The 27870-nt window shown below is 35.9% G+C and overlaps 2 protein-coding genes across 2 annotated transcripts; one reads left to right on the top strand and one right to left on the bottom strand.

Annotated features, from left to right (window-relative positions):
• Positions 1–9645: 9645 nt before the first annotated feature.
• Positions 9646–11052, bottom strand: LOC127904269 (uncharacterized). The gene is made up of 2 exons (XM_052446993.1): positions 10559–11052; positions 9646–10468 (listed from the first exon to the last, which is right to left on the bottom strand). Exons 1-2 carry the CDS (start codon positions 11050–11052, stop codon positions 9646–9648), a joined length of 1317 nt encoding a protein of 438 aa, XP_052302953.1.
• Positions 11053–15781: 4729 nt separating this feature from the next.
• Positions 15782–17957, top strand: LOC7459118 (cationic amino acid transporter 8, vacuolar). Its single transcript, XM_002300396.4, has one exon. It carries the CDS (start codon positions 15948–15950, stop codon positions 17760–17762), a length of 1815 nt encoding a protein of 604 aa, XP_002300432.2. The 5' UTR covers positions 15782–15947; the 3' UTR covers positions 17763–17957.
• Positions 17958–27870: the final 9913 nt, after the last annotated feature.

Here is a 27870-nt window from a genome sequence, read left to right as displayed (position 1 = left end):
TGACTTAGAAGAAAATTCAAATTTTTGTATTTTCAACAATTGTCTTGTTGATGTTGAAGCAGAGGAGTTGAATGTTATTCTGAGCTCTACTAGTGGAAAAAAGAATGTTGCTGAAGAAGATGATAACGAAATTGAAGAGTGCGATGAAGCTGATGATAACAATTCAATAGAGGACGAAGATGAAAATTCCGACTAACTAAACATGTTATAAAGCCTTATTTTATAATGTAATAATTTGAAACATGAAATATTTATTCTTCTTTAATGGTCAGCCCTTGTTATTGTGTTGTGTGTGCTGTTAGACTGCAATTCAAGATTTTGTGACAGGGTTACATAAAAAAAAATAAGAAAAATTTTATGTTTTACCGACGGAATATAACCCGTCGGTATTTAACAGAGAGTTGAAAAAAATTTACGGGATTGTGCCACACTCACCGATGGCTTTACCGACGAGTTATGTTCCATCAGTATTTCACAGAGAGTTGCAAAAAAATTATGGGATTGTGCCACAATCACCGATGGCGTTACCGACATCCAATACCGACGGATTCACGCACATCCTGAAGCGCACGCATGTCTGACACGTGTTCGTCTGCACAAATACCGACGGCGGTACTGACATCAAATACCGACGGAATCACCGACGGATTTACGCACATCCCGAAGCGTATGCATGTCTGACACGTGTTTGTCTGCACAAATACCGACGGATCGAAAAGTCTGGCGGGATTTTTGAACTTTTTTTGGTGCGCATTTCAATTAATTTCCGACGGCATTACCAATGGAATTTAATGCCATCGACAACAATTAATTTCCGTCGGTAATACCGTCGGAAAAATTGCTATATATAACCCCCCCATCCCCCCATTTGGTTCATTTTCTTCTCTGCTTCCGTTTCTCTTCTTCTCCATTTCTCTTCTCCTCTCGGTTTATATTTAGCTTTTAGAAGGGATTTTATTGTTTTGGAGGTAGTTTTAAAAGGTATGTATTCTATTTTCTTTATCTTTGTATTTTTTTTATTTTAATTATGATTATTTTTTTTGGTGTTCTTTGTTTTGTGTATTGTTTGTAGATAAAATCTTAAATTCAACACACTATTAAGGTAAGCATTTTTTATTCCCAAATTTATTTTGAATTGATATAGTGTTTTTTAGTTTTATGTATTGTTTGTTTTGTGTTTATGGTGTTTTGTGTAGTGTTTTTTAGTTTTTTAATTTTATTTATTAATTTTATGATATTTTTGTTTGCATTGCTATAATTGTTATTGTTGAATTTATGTTAAAAATGTTAATTTATATATATAGAATTACATTTAATTAGTTTATCTTAATTTAGGATATTATTGTTTGTATTGCTATAATTGTTATTGTTGAATTTATGTTAAAAATGTTAATTTATATATATAGAATTACATTTAATTAGTTTATCTTAATTTAGGATATTATTGTTTACATGTCATTGTTATTGCTTGTTATTACATTTTTATATTTATGTGTACACGTTAATTTCTATTTTGAGGTGCATTAGGGTCGATCGTGTTAGGAATGATATTGATTTAGTTACCTTTTGCTTTTGACCATGTAATTTTTTATAAATTAAGAGTCTTGTCTGCTAAAACTTGAAATGTAATATTAATCTGTAAATTTGAATGTATGACTTTAATCTAATGTTTGTAACTCTAAGTACCAATTTAACAATGAATGTTCATAGTTGAAATTGATTCTTTTACTTGAATATCATTATATGATGTTATTGAATAAATGTTGTGTTGATGATGATGAGTTGGGTTGAGATCCAGGATGATTGGATTGGGATGTGAAATAAAATTGGAAGTGTAATATGATTTTGTTGATAACTTGGGACCCTCCAGTATAGGGGAGACTCTGTCGAATTGTTTTTAAAATAATCGAAGTTAATTATGTAATTATTCGTATAAATTTGTGTAGATGCGTAGAATGAAATCTACAACACGTCGTCATAAGATGGTTGCAGCTAGTTCTTCTAGCAGCGAGGAGGACGTATCCTTAGGTGTTGATCACGGCAAGGAATCTACGCCAACTTGTGATGCTGCCTCTTCTAGCACAGCGCAGAAGCGATGTGCCTTCACAGCGGGGTCAATTCACCCGCAAGTACCAGGCACAATGGAAGGATGACCTCTCAATGTAAGTTTGTTTAGGTTTTAGTTTTTTTTTATATATATATATACTTATAACATAATTTATGAACAACTAATTAATATTACTACTTTTATTTAATTTCATGTTCACAAACATTGAGGCTGCAAAGGCTATAACATTGGCGTTTAAATCGTCGATGGAGATTCCATTGTTTCAATGGAGCTAGGTTTCCAGACATCCTGAGTGGAAACCTAATATCGATGCATGGTTTAAGCGATTTCAGGTTGGTGTTAATTTTTAATTTCCAGCTTATTTTTAATAAATGATTTTTATAATTTTATATCTTGTACTATTTTTATTTTATATGAATTATTTATATACACAGAACAAATTTGAGTGGGATAGGGCGGACAACAATGTTGTGAGGAGGGTATGGGAGAATCACGCGACAACTAGGTAACATCGAAAATAATATTTATTTTTGTTTTATAATTTTATGTTTTAAATTCTAATTTGTTACTATGGAAGTAGGTTGCGTGATTTTTGGTATGACACCCAAAAAAAATCAAAAAGACATGCGAGTGATAACGGTCTTGAAGGATGGAATGAGGTGGCGGTTTGGCAGGAATTCAAACCGCCATTAATCTCGGGGGAAATATGGACGGCATATATTGAGCACGTGACCTCAAAGCGGTTCTCACGGTGCTCACAGTCCGGCGCCGACAACCGGAACCGGCAAATTCATGGTTCGGTGACCACGCACACTGGCGGATCCGTCCCATTCTGCGCACATGCAAAGCGGATGGTAAGATTAATTTTAATGAAATATATCATTAATTAATTTGTCGTTCCTTATAATATATTTAACTTTCAACCTATTTTTTCCTTATAGGCTGCTTCTCTTGGACGTGAACCGAGTCCAATGGAGCTGTTTGTAGAGACGCATGTGCGGAGTCAAGATCGCCAAAAGGGGGTGCAGCAGTTCGTGGACAACCGTGCTCAGCACTTCGTGGTATGTTCGTTCATTCATTTTATTTTGTAAGTTATTATTTTCTTGAATTGCATCTTGAATTGCATTTGATGATTTTTTTACCGACATAATTTTCAGGAGACCTATAATAGCCGGTTGAGGGAGAAATATGGGGACAATCCATCGACCCATCCAGATTTGTGGATGGAGGCAAGATCGTCTGGTGGACCCGATAAAAATCGGGTCTACAGGCTCTCCAACACTACGGCTGAAAACTTGCGTTCGGCTCGTAGTGTCTCAACTGTTGGAAGCTCTCCATCAGTATCGAACACCTAGTCTGAGGAGTTCATTGCGTTGAAACAACAATATCAACAACTCTCGACGAATTATGATGAGCTCCATCAAATAGTCATAGAGATGAGATCAAAGATGGGTGACGATACTTGTGCAGCTTCTTTTTGGCCGTATGGTCCCGGGAACAACCAGCCTCCTCCTCCTCCTCCAGCTTCGCCGCTATTCTAGTTTAATTTTGTTTTTTAAACACATTAAATTTGTAATGAATATAATTTAACATTACTTTTATATTTTTAATGTTTAATCCATTTTTATTTGTTTATTAAGGTTTTTTACTATTAATAAATTATTTTTATATATATTTTAAATACATACCGACGGATATTATCCGTCGGTATTTCACAGAGAGTTGCCAAACAATTACCAGTCATGCCATAATTACCGACGGAATCTATCTGTCAGTGATTAAATATAGACGGATTTACTGACGGATAATAACTGTCGGTATTGCACAGAGGGTTAATTACCAGCAATGCTATAATTACCGACGGATATTCCGTCGGTAAGTACCGTTGAAATTTCAGACGGATTTATTCCGTCGGTAATGTTCCTGCGGGAAAATTTTTTTTGGCGCGCACGTATCCTTCTGTAAGACCGTCGGTGGGTTTTTTTATTTGCGACAGACTTAGCGACGAAAATTGGAGTTACCTACGACTGGTATACCGACGGACGTGTTCCGTCAGTGAGGCCGTCGAGAATTATTTCACCGACGGATTTCATTCCTGTTGTCGCACGTGTGCGGCGTCGCGGCGATCGTCCTCCCTGGCTCAATTGTGTGGGTGTATCTTGAAAATATGGTGAGACAAGGAATTCTTTGTCTCTTAGCGGTGAAAAATAGAATGAGAGTCGCCACCTAGTATTCTAGTCACTAGGAACCCTAACTGGTCTCAGAGATCGGGTACGGAGACTGGTTGCGTAAAGGGAAGATATTAGCACCCCAAATACGCCCTACCTAAGGTAAGCTGCATTGTTTTATTTGTCTGATCAAAATCTAAGGTTTGGTCGTGTTTTCTAATTATTGGTCCTGTCTATTTAAGATTCAAGAAAAGTCCTCCTCAATAAGGAGGTTCTTATCTTATGGGGTAAGACCTAACCGTTTTAACGTTTGGAAAAATAAATAAATTTAATATTCGAAATACGTATTACATGTAATATCGTACCCCGAATAGTAAAAGACAAACAAAATTTTTTTGTTGTTTTTGAAATTTTGGCCAATGTTCTCTTGACTTTAATAAACTGGTTATTAAAGCCAAAATGCATGCTAAAACATTTTTTTTTTTGAAGTTTTCTTTGTTGTATGAAAATACAATATGAGTTTTTTTATTTTTAGAGACTTGGCTGTGTGCATGAAAACAAAAATATTTTTTTTTCAAAGTTTTGACGAAAACCGGGTATTTTAATACCGGATTTGTATTTTTACGATATAAAAATACAAACCAGTATTGAGCAAAATTTAGTAAAATATACGCGGGGAAATCACAAATTTTTTCGAAAATATATTTTTTTTGAAAGTTTTTTGAACTGGGCCAGACCCGGCCCAAAAAATCTGGGTCGAAGCCCACTGCTGCATGAACAGTGGGCGTGAATTAATTCACGCCCGCTGTTCATGCAGTGAACAGCGGGGAAGAAGAAGAAGAGAAAGAAGAAGGGGGAAGGAAGGCTGACCTGCGATGACGGTGGTCTGGCCGGCGTGAAGGGCAGCGGTGGTGGCAGACGGTGGCTGAGGCGGCGGTCTTTCTTCTTCTCCCCTCTGCTTCGCTGTGCTGTTTTCTTCCTCTGTTTTTCGTTCTCTCTGTCAACAAGGTTTCTTCTTCCTTTTTCGTTGACGGTGGCTCAAGGTGGGGGCGAAGAAAGGACCGGTGGTGGTTCGCGGAGGGCGCTGCGGATTTAGGGCTGCTGCTGTGGTTCTTCTTCTCTGGTATATATTTTTTTCCTCTGTCACTCCCCTTTCTCTCCTCTGTTACTGCTTTTCCCTCTTCTTTCTGTTTCTGTTTCTCTGTATATTCTTCAGTTTCTAACGGTGATTGTGTGGTTGTTAACGGTGGCTGCTGGTGGTGCAAACTGGGGAGAGCTGAGGGTGGCCGATGGTTTTTTCTGTGTTTTCCTCGCCCTCTGTTTCTGTTCTCCTGTTGCTCTCGGTTCTGCTGCTCCTTCTTCGGTCTCTAACAATGGTGGAGCGGCTGTCGTTGGTGGTGCTGCTGGGTGGTGGCCGAAGGCCACGGTGGAGAGAGAGGAGCAGTTGCTGGGAACCCGAGAAGGATGATTTTTTTCTAACTTTGGACCCGAAAATCCCCCCCTGTTTCTGCTTCGTTCCCTCTCTTTTTCTGCCCTCCCTGTTCGTCTACCCTTCTCTCTTTTTCTCCAAAATTTTTCCCCCCTTCGGTTCCTCTCTTTCTCAAAAAATTGTCTCCCCCTCCTCTCTTATCTTTCTTTCTGCCCCTCAAATCGTCCCCCCTTTCCTATTCTTCCCTCCTTCTCTTTATAAGCAGGAAGATAAGGTGCCCCCCTGCTCTGTCCCATCGTGGTGCAGGGGGGGAACGGGCTGCCTTACCTCTGCAGGGTAAGGTGGCCGGCTGTGTTTGCAGGGCATGGTGTCCCTTTCTTGGCAGGGTATGGGTTTATAAGTATGGGTTTTGTACAAGTGGGAGGGGAAAGAGGATGCGAAAAATGATTTAAAATCATCTTCTTCCCTGCCTTTGCATGCGCAGGGAAGAAGGAGAACAGTGCCGTTCAAACGGCACTGTTTCAGTGTTCTCTATATTTTTTTTTTTAAGAAAAGAAAATGTAATTTGGAAGAACCCAAAAATGGGTTATGACAGTTGCCCCCCTCTTTACAATGCTTACGGAGCAAAGACTTTGCGTAGTAAGCTTGTAAAGAAAACAAAAGGAAAGAAAATGATCTGATTATCTTGGGCAACCTGCTCACACACTCACACTGGTCTATTTTCACGGGCGACCTGCCCAGATAAAAAAAACATGGAGAATTGGTCGAATTGTAATGGATGACGAACCCAAAAATGGAAAAAAGGAAGAGTGGTCGTGTTGTAATGGGTGACCTACCTAGGTAGAGGAATGGTCTCATTGTAATGGGTGACCTACCCAGATAAAAAAACATGGAGAATGGTCGAGTTGTAATGGGTGACCTACCCAAAAATGGAAAAAAGGAAGAGTGGTCGTGTTGTAATGGGTGACCTACCCAGATGGAAGAATGGTCTCATTGTAATGGGTGACCTACCCAGATAAAAAAACATGGAGAACGGTCGAGTTGTAATGGGTGACCTACCCAAAAATGGAAAAAAGGAAGAGTGGTCGTGTTGTAATGGGTGACCTACCTAGGTAGAGGAATGGTCTCATTGTAATGGGTGACCTACCCAGATAAAAAAACATGGAGAATGGTCGAGTTGTAATGGGTGACCTACCCAAAAATGGAAAAAAGGAAGAGTGGTCGTGTTGTAATGGGTGACCTACCCAGGTGGAGGAATGGTCTCATTGTAATGGGTGACCTACCCAGATAAAAAAACATGGAGAATGGTCGAGTTGTAATGGGTGACCTACCCAAAAATGGAAAAAAGGAAGAGTGGTCGTGTTGTAATGGGTGACCTACCCAGGTGGAGGAATGGTCTCATTGTAATGGGTGACCTACCCAGATAAAAAAACATGGAGAATGGTCGAGTTGTAATGGGTGACCTACCCAAAAATGGAAAAAAGGAAGAGTGGTTGTGTTGTAATGGGTGACCTACCCAGGTGGAGGAATGGTCTCATTGTAATGGGTGACCTACCCAGATAAAAAAACATGGAGAATGGTCGAGTTGTAATGGGTGACCTACCCAAAAATAGAAAAAGAAAGAGTGGTCGTGTTGTAATGGGTGACCTACCCAAGTGGAGGGATGGTCGTGTTGTAATGGGTGACCTACCCAGATAAAAAAACATGAAGAAATGGTCGAATTGTAATGGGTGACCTACCCAGAAAAAAGTTGGTGAGGGCTGAAAGGCGCACTCGAAAGGAGGTAGGGTTAGAAAACGCACTACCCAAAAGATGGTGGCTCAAAGGCGCACTCGGAAGGAGGTAGGGTTAGAAAACGCACTACCTAAGGGAGTGAGGGCACAAAGGTGCACTCAAAAGGAAGTGAGGGCACAAAGGCCTACTCAAAAGAGAAGGTGTGAGGGCTCAAAGGCGCACTAAAAAGAAAGAGGTAGGGTTAAAAAACGCACTACCTAAAAAATTTGATGAATGATTAACAATTTGCTGAAATGTTGAAAACAATGTATTATGATTGATATGCATGTATACCTACCTGAGAAATATAGGTCCCCATTTCTTCATGGTGTCTTTCTTTTCTCAAAAGTTGGAGTGTTGACAGTAAACTTCAACGGCTTTTTCGCTCTTGCTTACTCGCGTCATATCTTGTGATCTTGACTTCTAGGAAGGAATTGATGTCATCATACTTTGTCCTCCTCCCTTTATCTCAAGGATTGCCAATTTTGCCCAGCATTTTTTCTTAGAAAGGGAATCATGGAGCCAGCCCTACCACGAGTTTTTGATTGCCCCCCAGCTTGATCATGCCCCCAAGTATTTAATTCAGGTTTGGGGATGAGGTTGTATGAAGGAAGATTTGGTTTTTGACAAGGAGTTGCAGAATTTTTGGAATTTCAAAGCTATTCCAGACACAAAAATCATTTTGACATTGATTCAAAGCAAACTTATTCTGAAGAAATTCAAGTGATTCCTATGGAGAGGCTTTCAGAAGTGATGAAAACCTTTTGTTTTGATTTTGGTGAAAAATATGAAGTGACATCCTGGTTGGTCAAAAATGTTTCAGATTTAATGTGAGGGTTTCAACGAACCAGTGTTCAAAGCATTCATTTTATTTGCGTGAATAATGATTTGGTTTGCATGAGAAAGCACTGCCTACCGATCCAAATTGCTTGCCTTTGATCAGAAAGGGCTTGATTAGGCACGTAATGTAGGCTTGGGCTCTTGGTTACAAAGAAAAGGATATTTGTAGGCTCAAAAGGTGTTTAAGGGATTTCAAGACTAAGGATCACTTGTGCTTGCTTCTTGACCTTTTGTCATTTGAATTGTTCTTCCAAAATGGTCTATCGTGCCCCCTAGTGTTGGGCTTGGGCTGTTTCTCTTTGTTTTCTTCATTTGATTTTGAGCATCATTGCATTGGTTTTTTTTTTTTTTTTTTGCTCAAAATTTTTAGATCCTTTGGATTTTTCTTCATGCCCCCTAGCTTTGTTCGGGCACTTTTGATGATTGAGAAATTTCTTTTATGCCCCCCAGTATTGTTTGGGCACTTTCAATTATTGAGGTTTTTTTCCATGTCTCTCGCACTTGCCCCCAGTGTGGGGTGTGATCCTAGCCAAGGTTATTTCCAAAAAACGTTACCAGGCTCAAAAGGGGACTGCAAAGGATATATTTCAGCCTCGTGAAAAGATTATCAAAGATGGCCTTTCTTCATCTCAAATGCATGCATTAAGGATCGGTAAGCCTTGCTTTCATGCGAGCATGCAACGTGATTTCTCATTATTCATTCAAATAAAACTCAACTTTTAGAGTCACTTCATGGTGCTTTGTCTTTTTGTTTGTTTTTTTCTCTTTTTTTTTTTCAGGTTTTCTCGGAGTATGGTTACCTTTCTAAGGAATCACTTGAATTTTTTTAGAACTTGTTTGTTTGAACAAACACCAACATGATTTCTGTTTTTGTACTAAACTTTGAATTCCCAAAAAATCTTTGTGAACATGTGCGATCATGCATTGTTTTGGGAAAAAAAGGGAAAACACCAGTGGTTTCGTGAGTAAAAATTATACTCAGTGTATTATTTGCATAAAACAAAAATAAAAATGAAGGCATGTCCTGAACACAGGAAAACACATGATCTTATTAACAAGAAAGGCTCATTTGACAGAGAAAATCTTGTGGCATTATGAGCCAAATTACCAACAAGACTGAAATAGGTTGAAAAAATGATCAAACAAAAGATAATAATAGGGCAGGCTTCATCCTTCCATTTTCATAAATCTCCTCTTAGGCTAGCCTTCCTACAACAGCTCTTGTAGAGGTCTCATTGACGGTGGGGACAAAAACTGTGGTCAAAATTTGAGTCCTTCAAAATTGAGGCTGCCTTTTTTTCGCATCCTGCCTTGACCATCGGTGCTTTCTGAGCATTCTACTTCTAGTGCCTTTACTGATCCACCGCTCAAGCATGATTAGGTAGAGGGTTCGTGTTCACATTAGGAGTGTCTTCGAATGCTATCCACCCTGCCTTGATTAATTGCTGAAGCTTTCTCTTGAAGGCATTGCAAGTATGAATGCTATGTCCGGAAACACCAGCATGGTATTCACAAGTGAGCTCTGGCTTGTACCAGCCGGGGTAAGGTGGCTGCAAAGGCGCTAGAGGTTCGGGAGCTACATGTCCGATGCTTAATAGCTTTTGGTACATTTCATTCAGGGGCAGCGGTAATGGAGGTAGTTGTTCTTGGACCCTTTGGTAATTTCCAATTTGGCTTTTGGCTTGAAAGTTTTGGGGCTCGGGTTTTTTGGTGGGAGGTGAAGAGTTGATGTTAGTAATTTGGGATGGAGTGTGATAGTTTTGGAATGTGTTTTTGCTACCCCTATAGTCATCTCCAACATGGTTGACCTCCTTCCTTTCAAAGCCTCTTTTCTCGATGGGTGCAGAAATTCTACCACTCTTGACACCTTGCTCTATGCGTTCGCACACTACTACAGCATCAGTGAATTGTTGAGCCGAACTACCCATCACATGCTCGTAATATGGCGCTTTAAGTGTGTCGGCAAATAAAGTGACCATCTCTTTGTCCAGAAGTGGAGGATGGACTTGAGCAGCTGATTCTCGCCATCTTTGAGCATATTCCCTTATGCTTTCTTTATCCTTCTTCCCTAAATTGGACAAGCTAGTTCTATCAGGAGCAATGTCCATGTTGTACTTGTATTGCTTGACAAAAGCCTCAACAAGATCTTTCCATCTCCGGATCTTTGTGTTGTCCAATCTCATGTACCAGCTTAATGTTGCCCCACTTAAGCTATCCTGAAAAAAATGCATCAGTAGTTTTTCATCATGTACTACTTCTGCCATTTTATTGCAATAGGACTTGAGGTGAGTCATGGGGCATTGTGTTCCACTATATTTGATGAACTCAGGAACATGAAACTTCTTCGGGACAACCACATTTGGGACTAGACACATCTCCGCTGCCCTTACCGGATCATATAAGTCTACCCCTTCAATTACTCTGAGTCTAGCTTCCAGCGCCTCCATCTTATCTTGATCAATGCTATCAGATGACTTGGCCTTGCGGGACTCGTTAGCAAATGCATCCATGACTACAGGGTTTGGTGCAGGTGTTGCTGACTGCACAAATGTTGGATTATGTTGAGGCTCTTGACCATGTTCACTCATTCTTTCTTCGGGCTGAGCTATTGTTGGAATCTGATTAAAGGTGACCGGTGGGTTAGAAGGACCTTCACCAGAGGTATTTCTCAGTGTTTGCTCGAGTAAGCTAGTGAGGCGAGCCACACTTGTCTTCAGAGACTCCAACTCTTCTTGAAAATGGGCGTCACGATGAGCGCGCTCTTCATCTTCCATGTTTCTCGCTCGAAGTCGGGTGTTGTAGACTCTTTGGGGACCTATATTTCAACCTGCTGGATGTATGTATGTTATTTACAATGAATGGATGTATGTGTACGATGCAAATGTATGTACATGCGTATTAGGGAGTTCATACTCTAAGGATAGGTTGGGGCCATTACATGATGGTGGCTTTCTACCTGGTCAAAAGGGTCTCTTGCTGTCCCAGTGATCACCCTCGTGAAGGCAATATAGGGGCTCAGTAGGTAATGGGATGGCATATGCACCAATTATTACCAGTCTAAGCTCTCAGCGAAGAGTTGGGGTTTACACAAACTTAAACCTTGACTAAAAGTCGTAAGGTAAGCTGCTAGTCCCCCACTTAACCTAAAGTTATAATTCCCCTCAAATGATGCATGAAATAATTTTATACAATGCATGAACAAATATGTACAAAATTTAAAGAGTATGAGCAAATGAGAATGAAAATAATAACACAAAACCAAATAAAAAAAAACGATGATCAGACAAAAACAAAGCTTAGTCTACAAGGTCCCCAGTGGAGTCGTCATTCTGTCGCACGTGTGCGGCGTCGCGGCGATCGTCCTCCCTGGCTCAATTGTGTGGGTGTATCTTGAAAATATGGTGAGACAAGGAATTCTTTGTCTCTTAGCGGTGAAAAATGGAATGGGAGTCGCCACCTAGTATTCTGGTCACTAGGAACCCTAACTGGTCTCAGAGATCGGGTGCGGAGACTGGTTGCGTAAAGGGAAGGTATTAGCACCCCAAATACGCCCTACCTAAGGTAAGCTGCATTGTTTTATTTGTCTGATCAAAATCTAAGGTTTGGTCGTGTTTTCTAATTATTGGTCCTGTCTATTTAAGATTCAAGAAAAGCCCTCCTCAATAAGGAGGTTCTTATCTTATGGGGTAAGACCTAACCGTTTTAACGTTTGGAAAAATAAATAAATTTAATATTCGAATAGGTATTACATGTAATATCGTACCCCGAATAGTAAAAGACAAACAAAATTTTTTTGTTGTTTTTGAAATTTTGGCCAATGTTCTCTTGACTTTAATAAACTGGTTATTAAAGCCAAAATGCATGCTAAAACATTTTTTTTTTGAAGTTTTCTTTGTTGTATGAAAATACAATATGAGTTTTTTTATTTTTAGAGACTTGGCCATGTGCATGAAAACAAAAATATTTTTTTTTCAAAGTTTTGACGAAAACCGGGTATTTTAATACCGGATTTGTATTTTTACGATATAAAAATACAAACCAGTATTGAGCAAAATTTAGTAAAATATACGCGGGGAAATCACAAATTTTTCCGAAAATATATTTTTTTTGAAAGTTTTTTGAACTGGGCCAGACCCGGCCCAAAAAATCTGGGCCGAAGCCCACTGCTGCATGAACAGGGGGCGTGAATTAATTCACGCCCGCTGTTCATGCAGTGAACAGCGGGGAAGAAGAAGAAGAGAAAGAAGAAGGGGGAAGGAAGGCTGACCTGCGATGGCGGTGGTCTGGCCGGCGTGAAGGGCAGCGGTGGTGGCAGACGGTGGCTGAGGCGGCGGTCTTTCTTCTTCTCCCCTCTGCTTCGCTGTGCTGTTTTCTTCCTCTGTTTTTCGTTCTCTCTGTCAACAAGGTTTCTTCTTCCTTTTTCGTTGACGGTGGCTCAAGGTGGGGGCGAAGAAAGGACCGGTGGTGGTTCGCGGAGGGCGCTGCGGATTCAGGGCTGCTGCTGTGGTTCTTCTTCTCTGGTATATATTTTTTTCCTCTGTCACTCCCCTTTCTCTCCTCTGTTACTGCTTTTCCCTCTTCTTTCTGTTTCTGTTTCTCTGTATATTCTTCAGTTTCTAACGGTGATTGTGTGGTTGTTAACGGTGGCTGCTGGTGGTGCAAACTGGGGAGAGCTGAGGGTGGCCGATGGTTTTTTCTGTGTTTTCCTCGCCCTCTGTTTCTGTTCTCCTGTTGCTCTCGGTTCTGCTGCTCCTTCTTCGGTCTCTAACAATGGTGGAGCGGCTGTCGTTGGTGGTGCTGCTGGGTGGTGGCCGAAGGCCACGGTGGAGAGAGAGGAGCAGCTGCTGGGAACCCGAGAAGGATGATTTTTTTCTAACTTTGGACCCGAAAATCCCCCCCTGTTTCTGCTTCGTTCCCTCTCTTTTTCTGCCCTCCCTGTTCGTCTACCCTTCTCTCTTTTTCTCCAAAATTTTCCCCCCCTTCCGTTCCTCTCTTTCTCAAAAAATCGTCTCCCCCTCCTCTCTTATCTTTCTTTCTGCCCCTCAAATCGTCCCCCCTTTCCTATTCTTCCCTCCTTCTCTTTATAAGCAGGAAGAGAAGGTGCCCCCCCTGCTCTGTCCCATCGTGGTGCAGGGGGGAACGGGCTGCCTTACCTCTGCAGGGTAAGGTGGCCGGCTGTGTTTGCAGGGCATGGTGTCCCTTTCTTGGCAGGGTATGGGTTTATAGGTATGGGTTTTGTACAAGTGGGAGGGGAAAGAGGATGCGAAAAATGATTTAAAATCATCTTCTTCCCTGCCTTTGCATGCGCAGGGAAGAAGGAGAACAGTGCCGTTCAAATGGCACTGTTTCAGTGTTCTCTACATTTTTTTTTTTTAAGAAAAGAAAATGTAATTTGGAAGAACCCAAAAATGGGTTATGACACCTGTTACTGACGGAATTAGTCCGTCGGTAAAACTGTTTAATGGTGTAGTGCAAGTTTAATGGTAATACCAAAGTTATCAAACCCAGTCTCGGGATTGACCCTGCCAAGGGGCCGGGTCCCGGGATTCATGGGTTAACTCGGATCGACCCGGAAAAATTAAAAAAAAATTAAAATTTAATATTTTATATAAAAAAATTAAGAAAAAATCCATGTAAATATAGAATATACATGTTGTAAATAATGAAGTTTAAAAGAATATTTTTTAAAAAAATTTATCCCACATTGAAAAGATACTATGTTATCCTTTTAAGTTGAAGTAACCAAAAAAGTTTTTTATTCCATATTGAGAAAACATAACTTTTTTTCTTGTGAACATAGAGTATATATACGAAAGGGTTTCAAATCCCACATTGAAAAAAATTAACTTTTTTCTTGTGAATATAGAGTATATATATGAAAGAGCTTTAAATTCCACATTGAAAAAATAACTTTTTTCTTGGGAACATAGAATATATATATTAAAGGGCTTCAAATCGCATATTGAAAAGATATTATGTTATTCTTTTAAGTTGAAGTATTTAAATAAAAAATTAAAAAATAAAGAAAAAATTAATTTTTGGGATTGACCCTGCCAAGGGGCCGGGTCCCGGGATTCATGGGTTAACTCGGATCGACCCGGAAAAATTAAAAAAAATTAAAATTTAATATTTTATATAAAAAAATTAAGAAAAAATCCATGTAAATATAGAGTATACATGTTGTAAATAATGAAGTTTAAAAGAATATTTTTTAAAAAAATTTATCCCACATTGAAAAGATGCTATGTTATCCTTTTAAGTTGAAGTAATCAAAAAAGTTTTTTATTCCATATTGAGAAAACATAATTTTTTTTCTTGTGAACATAGAGTATATATACGAAAGGGCTTCAAATCCCACATTGAAAAAAATTAACTTTTTTCTTGTGAATATAAAGTATATATATGAAAGAGCTTTAAATTCCACATTGAAAAAATAACTTTTTTCTTGGGAACATAGAATATATATATTAAAGGGCTTCAAATCGCATATTGAAAAGATATTATGTTATTCTTTTAAGTTGAAGTATTTAAATAAAAAAGTTTTTTATCTCACATTGAAAAAACATAATTTTTTTCTTGTGAACATGGAGTACATATACGAAAGGGTTTCAAATCCCACATTAAAAAAAAATAACTTTTTCTTGAGAACATAGAATATATATACTAAAGGGTTTCAAATCTCACATTGAAAGAACATAACTTTTTTCTTGTAAACATAAAGTATATATACGAAAGGGTTTCAAATTTCACATTAAAAAAATAAAATATTTTTCTAATATTTATATAGTAAACTTTAAAAAACGTTAATAACCAACTAAAAAAATATAAAAAAAAGGGGTATAGAAGAAAAACCATATTTGAAAAAAAAAATACCGGGTCTCGTCCGGATTCGCCCGGGTCGACCGGGTTGTTTCACCGGCCGGTCTTTTATCAAACTCGGGCCGATCCAGCCACCGGGTCCTGGGTTGACCCGCCGGGCCGGTCCGGATTTAATAACTGTGGGTAATACACGTAATACACATCAACATCAATGGCAAAATAATTTTATTTTTCTTTTTGTATTTTATTGTGTCTTATATCCCTTATCACTATCAAACACAACTCAATTTTTATTTTTTGTTGTCTTTTTCCTAGTATTTTTTAATGCAAAATCCAGAGTGTCTTTTTTTTATATAATGTACCATGAATGTTCATTAGCATAAGTTTTAAGTAAAATATAAATTAGTTCATCTAGTTTTGAAAACTAATTAATTATTTTTTGTCCATTCATGTTATTTTTTAATTTATTTGTTTTTTTTCTTGTTTTAAAAAGGAAAAACAAAGTAAATGATATGAAAAGATTGAAGAGAAAAGAATAATTTTTTGAAATAAAGTAATATTGAATTAAGCATGGTTAAGAGACTAATTAATTTGTTTTATAAAATTAGTGGGACTAACTTACAATTAACTCCATAAGCTTTGGATTTTTCTTCGAGGTGGCCTGTCGTGTTTCCAATGGCTTTTCTACCAAACACTTCGTAGCAACACACCTCCCTCAAATCAATTCTAATTCCAATTCTGACGAGCCAGGCAAAGAAAAAATTTTTCGGACCGCACTCCTACTCTATCTGAGAAACTAGCGATGCCTTTTCTATTGTATTCCAACTCCTACTGACGCTGAACTATAATTATGACTCAAATTCTACCATCAACAGAAACAAACCAGCCATTGCTATATCCCCATAACAATTCGAACCCAACAATAACTTCAATGGATGTTCAAGACTCGCCAAGAAAGAGTTACTGGAGATGTAGCAAGCAAGATTTTTTCCCAGAACCATCCTTCAAAGATTTGTCCTCTTACAGGACAGCACTGTCTCAGATCTGCCCTCGTTTGAAAGACCGTCTTCTCTCTCGTTCTACTGAAACCCATGAGCTCGTTACTCTACGAAGAGAGAGTGAAAATCCTATGCAAAAATGTCTCACTTGGTGGGACCTCATGTGGATGAGCTTCGGCTCTGTTGTGGGCTCTGGTATCTTTGTTATTACAGGACAAGAAGCTCGTGATAATGCAGGTCCGGCTATTGTGCTTTCGTATGCACTTTCAGGGTTTTCTGCTTTGCTTTCTGTTTTTTGTTACACTGAGTTTGCTGTTGAGATTCCTGTTGCTGGAGGTTCTTTCTCTTATCTTCGCGTTGAGTTAGGTGATTTTATTGCATATCTTGCTGCTGGGAATATACTTTTAGAGGCAATTATTGGTGCTGCGGGGTTAGGGAGGTCTTGGTCTTCATATTTTGCAAGCATGATTAATTCTAAAAACCCTGACTTTATGAGAATTAAAATTGACTCTTTCGCTGATGGGTTTAATCTTTTAGATCCATTAGCAGTTGTAGTCCTCTTGGTGGCTAATTCTATAGCAATGAGTGGGACAAAAAGGACTTCTTTCTTGAATTGGATTGCCTCTATTGCTACTGCTTTTATCATTGCTTTTATTATTGTCGTTGGGTTTATTCATTTCAAGAGCTCAAATTTGGTACCCTATTTTCCGAAAGGGGCAGAGGGTGTTTTTGTATCTGCAGCTGTTGTGTATTGGGCCTACACTGGGTTTGATATGGTTGCTACTATGGCTGAAGAGACCAAGAACCCGTCAAGGGATATACCAATTGGCTTGGTTGGTTCAATGTCTATAATCACTGTGATTTATTGCTTGATGGCTATGGCATTGACAGGGATGGTCAAATATACAGAGATTGATCCAAATGCTGCGTTTTCGGTTGCTTTTGCTCAAATTGGCATGAATTGGGCTACGTATTTAGTGAGTATTTGTGCACTCAAGGGAATGACTACAAGCTTAATGGTTGGATCACTTGGACAAGGAAGATACACTACTCAAATAGCGAGATCCCATATGATTCCTCCTTGGTTTGCTCGGGTTCATCCCAAAACTGGAACACCTATCAATGCTACTCTTCTAACAACTATTCTTAGTGCTATTGTAGCATTTTTCTCCAGTTTGGATGTGTTATCGAGTGTATTTTCTATTTGTACGCTACTTATTTTCATGTTATTGGCTGTTGCATTGCTTGTGAGGCGATATTATGTGAAAGATGTTACATCAAAGAATGATTCAGTTACATTTTTTGTGTCCCTGTTCACTATTGTTGGTTCTTCAATTGGAGTTACTGCACTTTGGAATTCAGGTGTGAGAGGGTGGATCGGATATGTGGTGGCTTCTGTTATTTGGTGTTCAGGTACTTTGGGGATCTCTTTGCTGCACAAGCACCGTGTTCCTAAAGTTTGGGGTGTTCCTCTTGTCCCATGGTTGCCGTCATTGTCAATTGCGATGAATGTGTTTCTACTTGGATCATTGGATTATGAAGCGTTCCTGAGGTTCATTATTTGCAGTGCAGTGATGATATTGTACTACCTGATGATTGGTGTCCATGCAACTTATGATGTGGCTCATCAGAACCCAAAAGAAACAGAGGCTGAAGAGGGTAGATGAGGTGTATGTATTTCTACTGCATGTTTAACAAATTGATGTTGTTATCTATGATGATAATGTTCATATTATTGGCTCAGATATTTAATGAATATTTAGCATCTTATAAAGTAAACAATGTGGTTTAAGAGAACCAGGAAGATAGGCAAATTTGTGTTTGGAAAGTACTATGTTCAAATAAATTGATTGTTCATTGAATTTCTTCGTTGACTATTTTTCTTGCAACTTGATATTCAATAAATTATGCTATTAAACATCTCATTGAAACCAATTTATGTACAATCCAGCATAAATTCAGGGGTCCTTGAGTACTCATTAATCCATCAATACAAATCTGCTCATCCATTTATGCAAATACAGACTCAAGATTAACCACGTGTGGCTTGCAGCTCAAAAAGTTCAGCAAAAGTACACCAATAGGGCATAGGCTTTAGAGGAAACTTGAGATGTGGTTCTGGTTTCTGCGTAGTTATCTGTGGCCTGAAGGCAGAATCTCTCAATCTTTTGATTGGAGCTTCATAAACTGCAAGTGGCTTGTTTAATGACATGACCTTGTTTCTTGAGCTTTCCTTTTTTTGAAATTTCTAAGGGGCTATTTCAGAAACAAGTTATCTCTAGCTGATGGGTGTTTGCTGATTGGAAAGTTCAAGTTTCCAAAGATATAGACTGGTTTCCGGTTTGATTTCTGAAAGTTAAATTCAGAGGAATTCTTTTGGCAAGGGTCTTTCCCAATTCACCCAATTCATCATCTGTGTTTTAATGTTTGCTACTTTTAATCTCCAAGACCATTTGAGATGAACTGTTGAAATGCTTTGCAATAATATCCGGAATGTTATAGGATCTTTAGTACATTGCCACTCTTCTTCAGTCTTGACATCAATTGAAATGGTTGTATCGAGTCTTTTACTGTGTCCTTAGCATTAATAAACGTTGTTCATATCAAACTGAACCTTTCTACTAGATGGTAAAACCCTGTGTAGATGACATTGAACCTTTATTCGGGGAAAATAAAATTCATAAATTACAAGATTTTTAGTAGGTATATAGTCTCTTTCACTCCTGTATTGTGCTGGGAATTTCACATTCTTTGTGATTTTTAATAGGAGACCTGAACTGTTATATTGTGTCTCTTTCTCTCCTGTATTATGCTGCTGGGAATTTCACTTTCTGTGATTTTTTGAGATTTAGGAGGTCATTTGACATCTGTTTTATCACATGTACTGGGATCTATGCTTGAATTTAGCCATTGATTCTAGACTCGGTGCTGAGGTGTTCCATAGGATGATCTCTGCTGCCTTTTGGATGCTAGAGAGTTGGAGATGCCTACTGTATTGCAATAATACTAGTTGTGATGCATCGAGGACCTAAAATGTAGGATGCAGGTCTTAGCCTTGAGCTTCTATATCAAGTGACGTCTACTTGTAGACGGCCACCAAAAAGAATTAGCTTTTCAATGCCTTATCTGTTCTGAACATTTACAGAGTGATCTCCATTCTTTTCTGTCAGTCATCCTCTTCATGCAAGTAAAAAAATCAGAAAAAAGAATGGTTGATGTGGCCCCTCATTCATTGGTATTTTTTTAAAGGATTGTTTTCATTATAATGCTATAGCTGCATTGAAAGTCTCTAGCTCATGTTACATAAAATTTGAAGTCTACTAAAGCTTTATGCACATGTTAGATTAATTTTGTTGATAATCTCATTGAATGAATACATGCTATTACTTTTAGGCAACTGGGTTCAACATAGTTTCATCATTTTTGTCATGTTGGGCCTGGAATTTTTTTAAAGGACTTCATTGAGTAAGGCAACTGTTTCTTCCACAAACTGTATCTGTTGTCTTTTTGGCTTCCGATAGAAAGGAGTTCAGAATGTTTGTCAGCTGAATCTCTTGAATTCTATGTAGTTTTTTACTTTCCAAATGCTTGTTTCAGCTTATTCTTTGATGTTTGTAGGATTACTTGCTCTGACCAAAAGTTGATTGTGAATATTTTGACTTGTTTGCTGGGATTACCTCAGCATTTGAAAATTTTAGCATCGATATCATTTCATCTTATTCTCATGATCATTTAGCTCTTAGCTGCTCAACTGCATGAATCATTGCGCTCTTAAATTACTAGGATTGTGAGCATAACATACCGTTTATATGAAATAACTAGATTATATTGTAAGTCTTCTTTTTACTGTCTTGAAAGTAGTTGAGTACATTTGATTTTTGAAGGAAAGGTGTAACAGTGTTAAACGTGCACGAGGTGCACGCTTCAGCAGGCTGTCCAAAACAGGGCCTAAGGGTGCTGGCAGCCATGCCAACAGTGGGAGAAATCGGCAGCGCAGATTTATGCGGCTGTAGGTTCGTCAAAGGAAAATCGGCAGCACAGATTGTTGACGAACATGGGCTTGACGATGGAATATCCAAGCCAGGCAGGAAAACTTGTCAGGGGCATAGGCTGACGAGAACAGGGGCTGTCGAGGAATTCGGCAGCGAAGACATTGGCAGCCTGCACGCAGATGCGAATTCGGCAGCGCGCAGCAGCTTGTGCAAGTCAGGGGCTCGACTTGGCACAATCTAAAACTTGGACGAAGGACTGTACAAGGCATACGAGTGACTCAACAGCTAACGAAGCAAGAGCTGGCAGATGGGGCTGCCAAGTGAGCATGCAGAACGTGGGTTAGTGGCAGTCATGGTCTTCCTAGATCATGGGATCATGGGGCAGAACGTGGGTGAAGTGGCAGCCTCATGGGGGCAGAACGTGGGAGCATAACTGGAGTGCTCTCCAAGCTGCTGAGATCATGGAGATCATGGGGGAGAAAGTGCCCCACTATGTCCTGAAAAATAGGAGATCATGGGTGAGCCTTGCAGCTCACATACTTGGCTATAAATAGTTGTTGATACTCTTAGATGAGGAAGCAATAGAGAGCACGAGATAGGGAATGCATAAAAAGGAATAACATGTGTAAGCTTGATTGTGTAGTATGCGAATTTTGTGCATAGCACACATTGTGTAATCCTTTGTTGACGAGATAAATAAAGGTTGAGAGTTCTTCTTGTATTCTTGGTGTGCTTTGTGTTGTGCAATTCTACTTGTGTATTCCGCTTGTCTTTTAACTTGGGAAAGTGGGGAAACCTCTCGGGTGAGGGAAACACTTAGTTACTAGGCAAACACGAGTGGGATTGGCGAGGGAAGGCTGAGTCTAGCGAGGGACTAGGCTGCCGCACGGGTTTATTCGTGGAGCGAAAAATTACCCCATGACAAAAGGTATGGTACTGATAGGTTATATCTCGTGCTGAGCTGAAGTATTTTCTGTTTCTGGATCAACTTTTGTTAAGCATGACCCAATCTTCTTTTATATGCTAGCTTCTTCTTTTTTCCCGGTCAATCAGAGGGTTTTCTTCATCATTCTAGAAACCTTGAAAATACACAGTATTGTAGATATTAAACATATTTATCATATGTTCTCTAAGAATACAAAAGGGAGTAAATTATGTGTGTCTCGTTTTTTTTATAATGAAAATTGAAAAACAGTATCCTAATAAAAAAACACGCCTATGAAAATAGACCACCAACAAAAAATTTATTGATAATTTAACTACGGACTAAGAACATAATAATAAAACATATATGTACTTTTTACATAGAGTTTAGGTTATAGCTTTTGAGTTCCCTTCTTTCTTTGGTTCATAAACTTTTAAAAGAAATCCATCCTTTAAAAATAATATTATTGAAATCTTGGAAGATTGATTGCATTGTGCTTGTTTGAACAATAAAGCTTTAAGAATAGAAAAATGATCATTGACGATAATAAATTTTTAGTTTTATTATATTTGAATGCTTTAATAAGTAAGTATTTTATATTGTTTTAGTTTAAATATGATATTCATTTATATGTATAATATTTATTTATAAGTAATTAATACAAAACAAGGAAAATTAATTATGTAATTAGTATAATTAATTATACATTAATTTTGGTTTTAAAAATAGTATAAATAAGGGATGAATAGGAGATGTTCTACACATTTTATTATAGCCATTTAGCCTTATTCTCTATATTTTTTAAGATTGTTTTGCCTTTTGATTCATTTTGCTTTGCCTTCTTGCCTTTTTACCCTTTGATATAGAGCTTAGGTTCTAGTTATTTGTAACGAGTTTTTTAATTTTCTTCTTCCTTTGATTCATAGACTTTTAAAGAAAGTACATCCTTTAAAAGTAATGTTATTGGAATTATAAGAAGTTTATTGCATTATGCATTAAATGATGAGTGATAAAGCTTCAAAGATAAAAAATTGATTTTTGACAATAATAAATATTCAAATTTATCGGATTTTAAGTGTTTCAACAAATAAATACTATACACTATTTTAGGTTATGTATAATATTCATTTATATGCTTAATATGCATGCTAGCATTTTATTTTTCTCTCTTTTTCAAGATTCAATATATGATTAGTATACATTCTAGTATTTTATTTTGATTTCAATTACAAGTTTACATTGATTATATAAATTGCATGCATATAAACAAAACTTAGTAAATTAAATTATACTAGTCATTGGGTTAGTTTATATATCTAAATCTTTGCAAACTAATTTAATTTTTTAGGTTGTTAACAACTCTAATTTTAAATTAAACTTTTAATCTAGCTTATATGATCATGCAATTTATTTAAAATAATATTAATATGATGCTCGTTAAATATGTACTTTCAATAACTAAACAATTAAAAATTATTTAAATCAACTATCTTAGTTATCAAATTTTTATTTGATAATTTGATTAGTTTTGTGATTGTTAAACATATTTAAATTTGTTGTTTCTTTCTTGAATTTGAGAAACTAATATTTTAGTTATAAATATTTGGTTATTTCTTATTTAGAATTATCATGACTTTAAATCAAGATTTGGTTGTCTCAAGTGATTTTGCTTTGGTAAATGCTATCTTGTTAAGAAGGATTCCACCATCTCTTATATTGAAGTACCCCATAAAAAGTTAGAAAATAAATTATATGAATTGTGAAAAGGTAAAAGACCTTTCTATAATTACCTCAAATGTGGGGTTATCTTACAAAAGTAGTAGTACTTTATCCCAAAAAGATCAATATATAACCTAAAATCATGAATTGTGTTTTTATAGGATATGCTTACAATAGTGGTGCATGTTGATTTCTTATACACAAGTTAAGTATTGATGACATTCATCCTAATACTATAATGGAATCAAGAATGCTACATTCTTTAATGTTTTCCATTTAATAAAGTAAAAGAAAATTATTCACTTAAAAGAATGAATGAAACTATCCCAAATAGTTATCATCAATAGAAAAATGATAAGTTGAGCTTAAAAGGAGTAAAACGAAAAAAATGACCAAAATATTTGGTCCTGATTTTCTAACATAGTTGTTAGAATGAACCTTAAACCTACTCTGAGATAATGTCTTGTTCTAAAGCTTCATATTGAAATAAGATAGTCAATAGTGACATTGGATCAATTATAAACAATCTTGCATGAGAGCAAGTGAATCTTCCATCTGGAAATAAACTATTAGCATATAAGTAAATCTTTAAAAGAAAGATGAAAGTTAATATAACTATTGGTAAATACAAAGAAATGCTTGTTATTAATGGATTCAAACAACAAGAAGGTGCAGATTATTTTGATATATATTCACATATATCAAGAATAACTTGCATTCGTACATTAACAGTCATCACAATTATTAACAAGCTTGAAATACATCAAATAAATGTAAAAATAACTTTTTTTAATGATGACCTTGATGAAGAAGTTTACATGGAACAACTTAAGGAGTTTATTGTTAATGGACAAGAAAATTTTTTTGTAAGCTTGTCAAATCATTATATGATTTGAAGCAAGCACCTAAATAATGGTATGAGAAAATTAAATAAGGTTATATTGTTAAATGAGTTTAAAATCAACAAAGTTGATAAATTTACGTGTGTGAATGTTATGTCATTTTATGTCTCTATATGCATGATATATTTTTTTTATAACAATGATCACATGGTCAAGTCTACTAAGAAAAATGTTAACTAACAAGTTTGACATGAAAGACTTAGATATTCTAGATATTATACTATAAATAAAAATTACTAAGACATTTAATGGGTTGGTATTGTTCCAATCTATAACATCATTTATGTATGTTAAGAAAAGTTTTGACAATTTTTATAAAGACGACAATAGCACTACCAAAACACCTTAAGAAAAGTTTTGACAATTTTTATAAAGACGACAATAGCACTACCAAAACACCAATTGACATCAATGTATATCTACCTAAATATAAAGGTATAGGAATAAGTCAAATGAAATATTCTTATTTGGTTTATGTTTTCAAGTTCGGTGGAGCTCTTGTATCTTGAAAACCCTCTAAGAAAATGTGTATCGCAAGATTCATAATGGAATCACAAATTTTTGCTCTTGATAAAGCTAGAGATTGAGTGGCTTTCAAATTTCTTGGAGGATATTCCATGTTGACCAAAACCAATGGTAGCATTTCATGTCTATTGGGATAGTTAGTTTTTAATTGGAACGGCACAAAATAATATATATAATGGTAAGTTTAGACATATAGATAGTAAACATAATATTATTGTCATAATCCCTTTTTTTTTTACCTCCATTATTCAATGTATTTTAAATTTCAAAAAGATATCTTTCTAATGTGATTTATTTAATTTATTATCATTTCATGATTTTTGGCACTTGTTTATTTTATTTTATTTCATGTAATTTTTTATAATAAAAAATAAAGAATAAAAAAATTTTATATATATATATATTGGGGAGTGAAATGATAGGCAAGAAAGAAAAAGAGGACTAAGATGACAGAACCAAATAATATAATGAAAGATCTTATAAATGAGAAAAAAAATATAGGGAAATCCTCAATAAAAAAAATAATGTAAGAATCTTCCAATATTATTTTTTCTAGTTTTGATTTTTCATGTTTTAAAGGAACCCCAACACTATAAATCAAAATCCTAAAAACAAATACGCATAAAACATTATTATAAAGATCTTAGGAAGAAAATAGGCAAGAAAGAGAGACAAAAAAAAAAGACAAGTCAAAACCTGATTTATCATCTATTGTTCTTTTAGGTTCGACATATATACTTTGAAAGTAAAGAATAGATCCTATTGCCGAGCTTAGATTCCAAATTACTATATTAGGTTTTAGTTGTCCTTTAATAACAAACACAATCAATTTAGAAAACTCTTAGCATGTAAGCACTATAAGTATCTTTGTCACAAAAATAAACATGAAGCACTTTATCTTAGGTATGATGTTCTAGAGTGATTTTCTTTCCCTTTAGGATAATCATCTCATTTTTCTTGATTTTTTCTATCAATCCTAACCAGCTCGTTAAGATATTCCCTACAATAATTTTTAAACACTTGCTTTTGAATGAGATAATTTTGATTAACTATGTAAAGTCAAAGGAAAAAATTATGGAACCAAAGATTTGTCGAGATAGTTTGTATATAATTCATCAAGAAGAATGAGCTTGGAGCCTTTAAAATAAAAGTGTAATGATGATAACTCAATCTAATTGATTGAAGATCCTAATATCTGAGTTCAAAGAGAAAACTAAATCATATAATATTTTTAGTAGCACTTGAAGATTTTTAAATTTCATGTTTGTTTCTATAATAAAAAAGGTGTTAGCTGCAACGTGATAAAAGGTGAGTTGTGCTCTTAGTGACTTTCATAACTTGAAATACTAAATAGAGTAAAATAAAATAATCTTAAATGAAAGATCACCTTTGTGATTAAAAAAAGTGGTCGTTGCTTTGAGAATTTTATAAAGGCATAATTCTCTAAAATACTCATGAATCCAAGAGTTGTTTAGTGCTAAAATAAACATAATCATGAGAACCAAAGAAAAACTTTAGGAAGATAAATATATGAGTACGAATATTTTGGTTTACGTAAAAGGTTGTGTAGTTCAAGACATTGTATTCATTATTTAACCAAGTAAATATGATAGTATTTCACTAAGATATGTTCAACGTCAAAAGCTATTTATCTTGATGTAGTGATCTAATAAACTATTATCACTCCACCAATCTTTAAGTCTTGTTGAACTGGTAAAAAAACAAATTCAATTGATGTGAGCAATTGTTAGAAAATTTATTTAAAACCATGATTAATAAACACAATTGAGGCCAAGTTAGAAATGGGTTCCTCTTGCTTTTAAGGTTAAAATTTATTGAAATTATTCTCCAACAAATAACTTTTGATTGATACGTTTTTTGTGAAACCTAAAACCATTTTATCTCACATAGAAAACATATAAGATTTTTGTACTCATAAATAACCTAATCAAAATGGTTTTCGACTTAAGCCACATATGCTTGCTTGGTTGGCTCAACTCGGGCTCGAGCATACGCACAAGCAAAGGCATGGATCTTGAGCCTCTAGCTCCTACCTTAGTCCCAGGCATTAGGCTTTAGGCTATTGAGGAATAGGAACAAGGCCTAGGTTAGGCTTTGGGTTTGAGCTTGTTTTTTACGGGTTTGAGTTTGTTTTTTACAAATTTATTTTCAACTTATATTTAAATTTAATATAAATAATTCTTTGGCCCATAAATTTTTTTTTTTGCCGGCTCATTTATATATTTGGCCTATGAATAAAGAATCCAAACAATCTTCTTTTTCTTCCTAAAAAATTAATTTTTAAATGAAAAATGTCTAGTTTTTAAAGCAAAAAGCTATTAGGTTTTTATTCTTTTTATGGAAGGTAACTTAAGCAAAATTATAGGAACTAGTTTTAATAATTATTAGAATTAATTTTGCATTAGTTTTGGTTCCAAAAATCAGTATAAATAAAGGATAAATGGGAGATATTCTACAGACTTTGCGGTATGTATTTAGCCTTCTCTCCAGTTTTTGAGATTGCTTTGCCTTTCATTATGCTTTGCCTTCTTTCCTTTTAACCCTATGATCTACTGCACACTTTGCGATATCCATTTAGCTTGATTTGTTTATGAGTTTTAAGTATATTTAGCCTTTTCTTTTGTTTTACCTTCTTGCCTTTTTACCCTTTAATCTGGAGCTTAGATTCCAATACTTTGTAAAGAGTTTTTTAGTTTCTCTTCTTCCATTGATTTGTAGAAATTTAAAGAAAATACATTCTTCCAAAGTAGTGTTGTTGGAATCTTAAGAAGCTGATTACTTGTAGTTCATTTACATTAGGTGACGAGTAATAAAATCTTAAAAATAAATGATTAATTATTGAAAATAATAAATATTAAGCTTTATCAAATTCTAAGTGTTTCAATAAATAAATATGTTACATTGTTTTAATGTAAGTATAATATTCATTTATATGCTTCGTATGCATGCTAAGATTTTATTTTAATTTTTTCTGCAAGATTCAATATAAACGTGTTATAAATGCTAGGATTTTATTTTAATTTTTTTTTTTGCAAGATTCAATATAAGCTTATTATGCATGCTAGTATTTTGTTAAACTTTTAAACCTTAAAATTTTTATTTCTTTTTAGATTAATTAAAAATTATGTTAAGATTGATGTTAGAAATTGTTTTAAAATTAAAACATGCCAAATTATCTTAATATAATATATCATTGAACTGGTGACTTACAAGTTCTTCATTTTAGAGCATGTTTGGCAGTGTGGTTGCGGGTGCTTTTCAAATAACTTTTCGTGCCAAAATGCATGCCAATGATGTTTTTTCATTTTTTAAAAATCATTTTTGACATCAGCACATCAAAACGATCCAAACCATACAAACCATATTAAATTTTAGTAAAAAAAAAAATTTCAAATTTTTTGGGAACGCAGCCGCAGCCGCGTTCCCAAACATATAATCTTATCTAGCTAACAATTATCACTTTTAATGAGACTGAGAAGAAGTTCCTTGACTATGCAACATTTTAAAAATGTGTTGGATATATATATATATTCTGCTTAACTTTATGGATGTTTGGCTCCCACTTTTGCTGACAACTTTCTTGGTTGTCATATCGTTTAAAAAGCCTGAATATAAAATTTGCATCCCTTTTTTCACTTTCTTTTTTCCTTTTTTTTTTTCTTTCTTTTCAGAACAGATGATTTGGTAACAA

The sequence above is a fragment of the Populus trichocarpa genome, chromosome 1, assembly GCF_000002775.5.
Source record: "Populus trichocarpa isolate Nisqually-1 chromosome 1, P.trichocarpa_v4.1, whole genome shotgun sequence".
NCBI classification, from domain to species: domain Eukaryota; kingdom Viridiplantae; phylum Streptophyta; class Magnoliopsida; order Malpighiales; family Salicaceae; genus Populus; species Populus trichocarpa.
The sequence above is the reverse complement of the archived record's forward strand: the minus strand, read 5'-3'. Positions and strand labels throughout refer to the sequence as shown.

Coding starts and splice junctions, on each gene's coding strand:
- LOC7459118 (XM_002300396.4), top strand. CDS start 15,948: ATGACTCAAATTCTACCATCAACAGAAACAAACCAGCCATTGCTATAT.
- LOC127904269 (XM_052446993.1), bottom strand. CDS start 11,052: ATGGAAGATGAAGAGCGCGCTCATCGTGACGCCCATTTTCAAGAAGAG. Junction 10,469..10,558: donor TGCCCCATGACTCACCTCAA/GTCCTATTGCAA, acceptor GGCAACATTAAG/CTGGTACATGAGATTGGACA.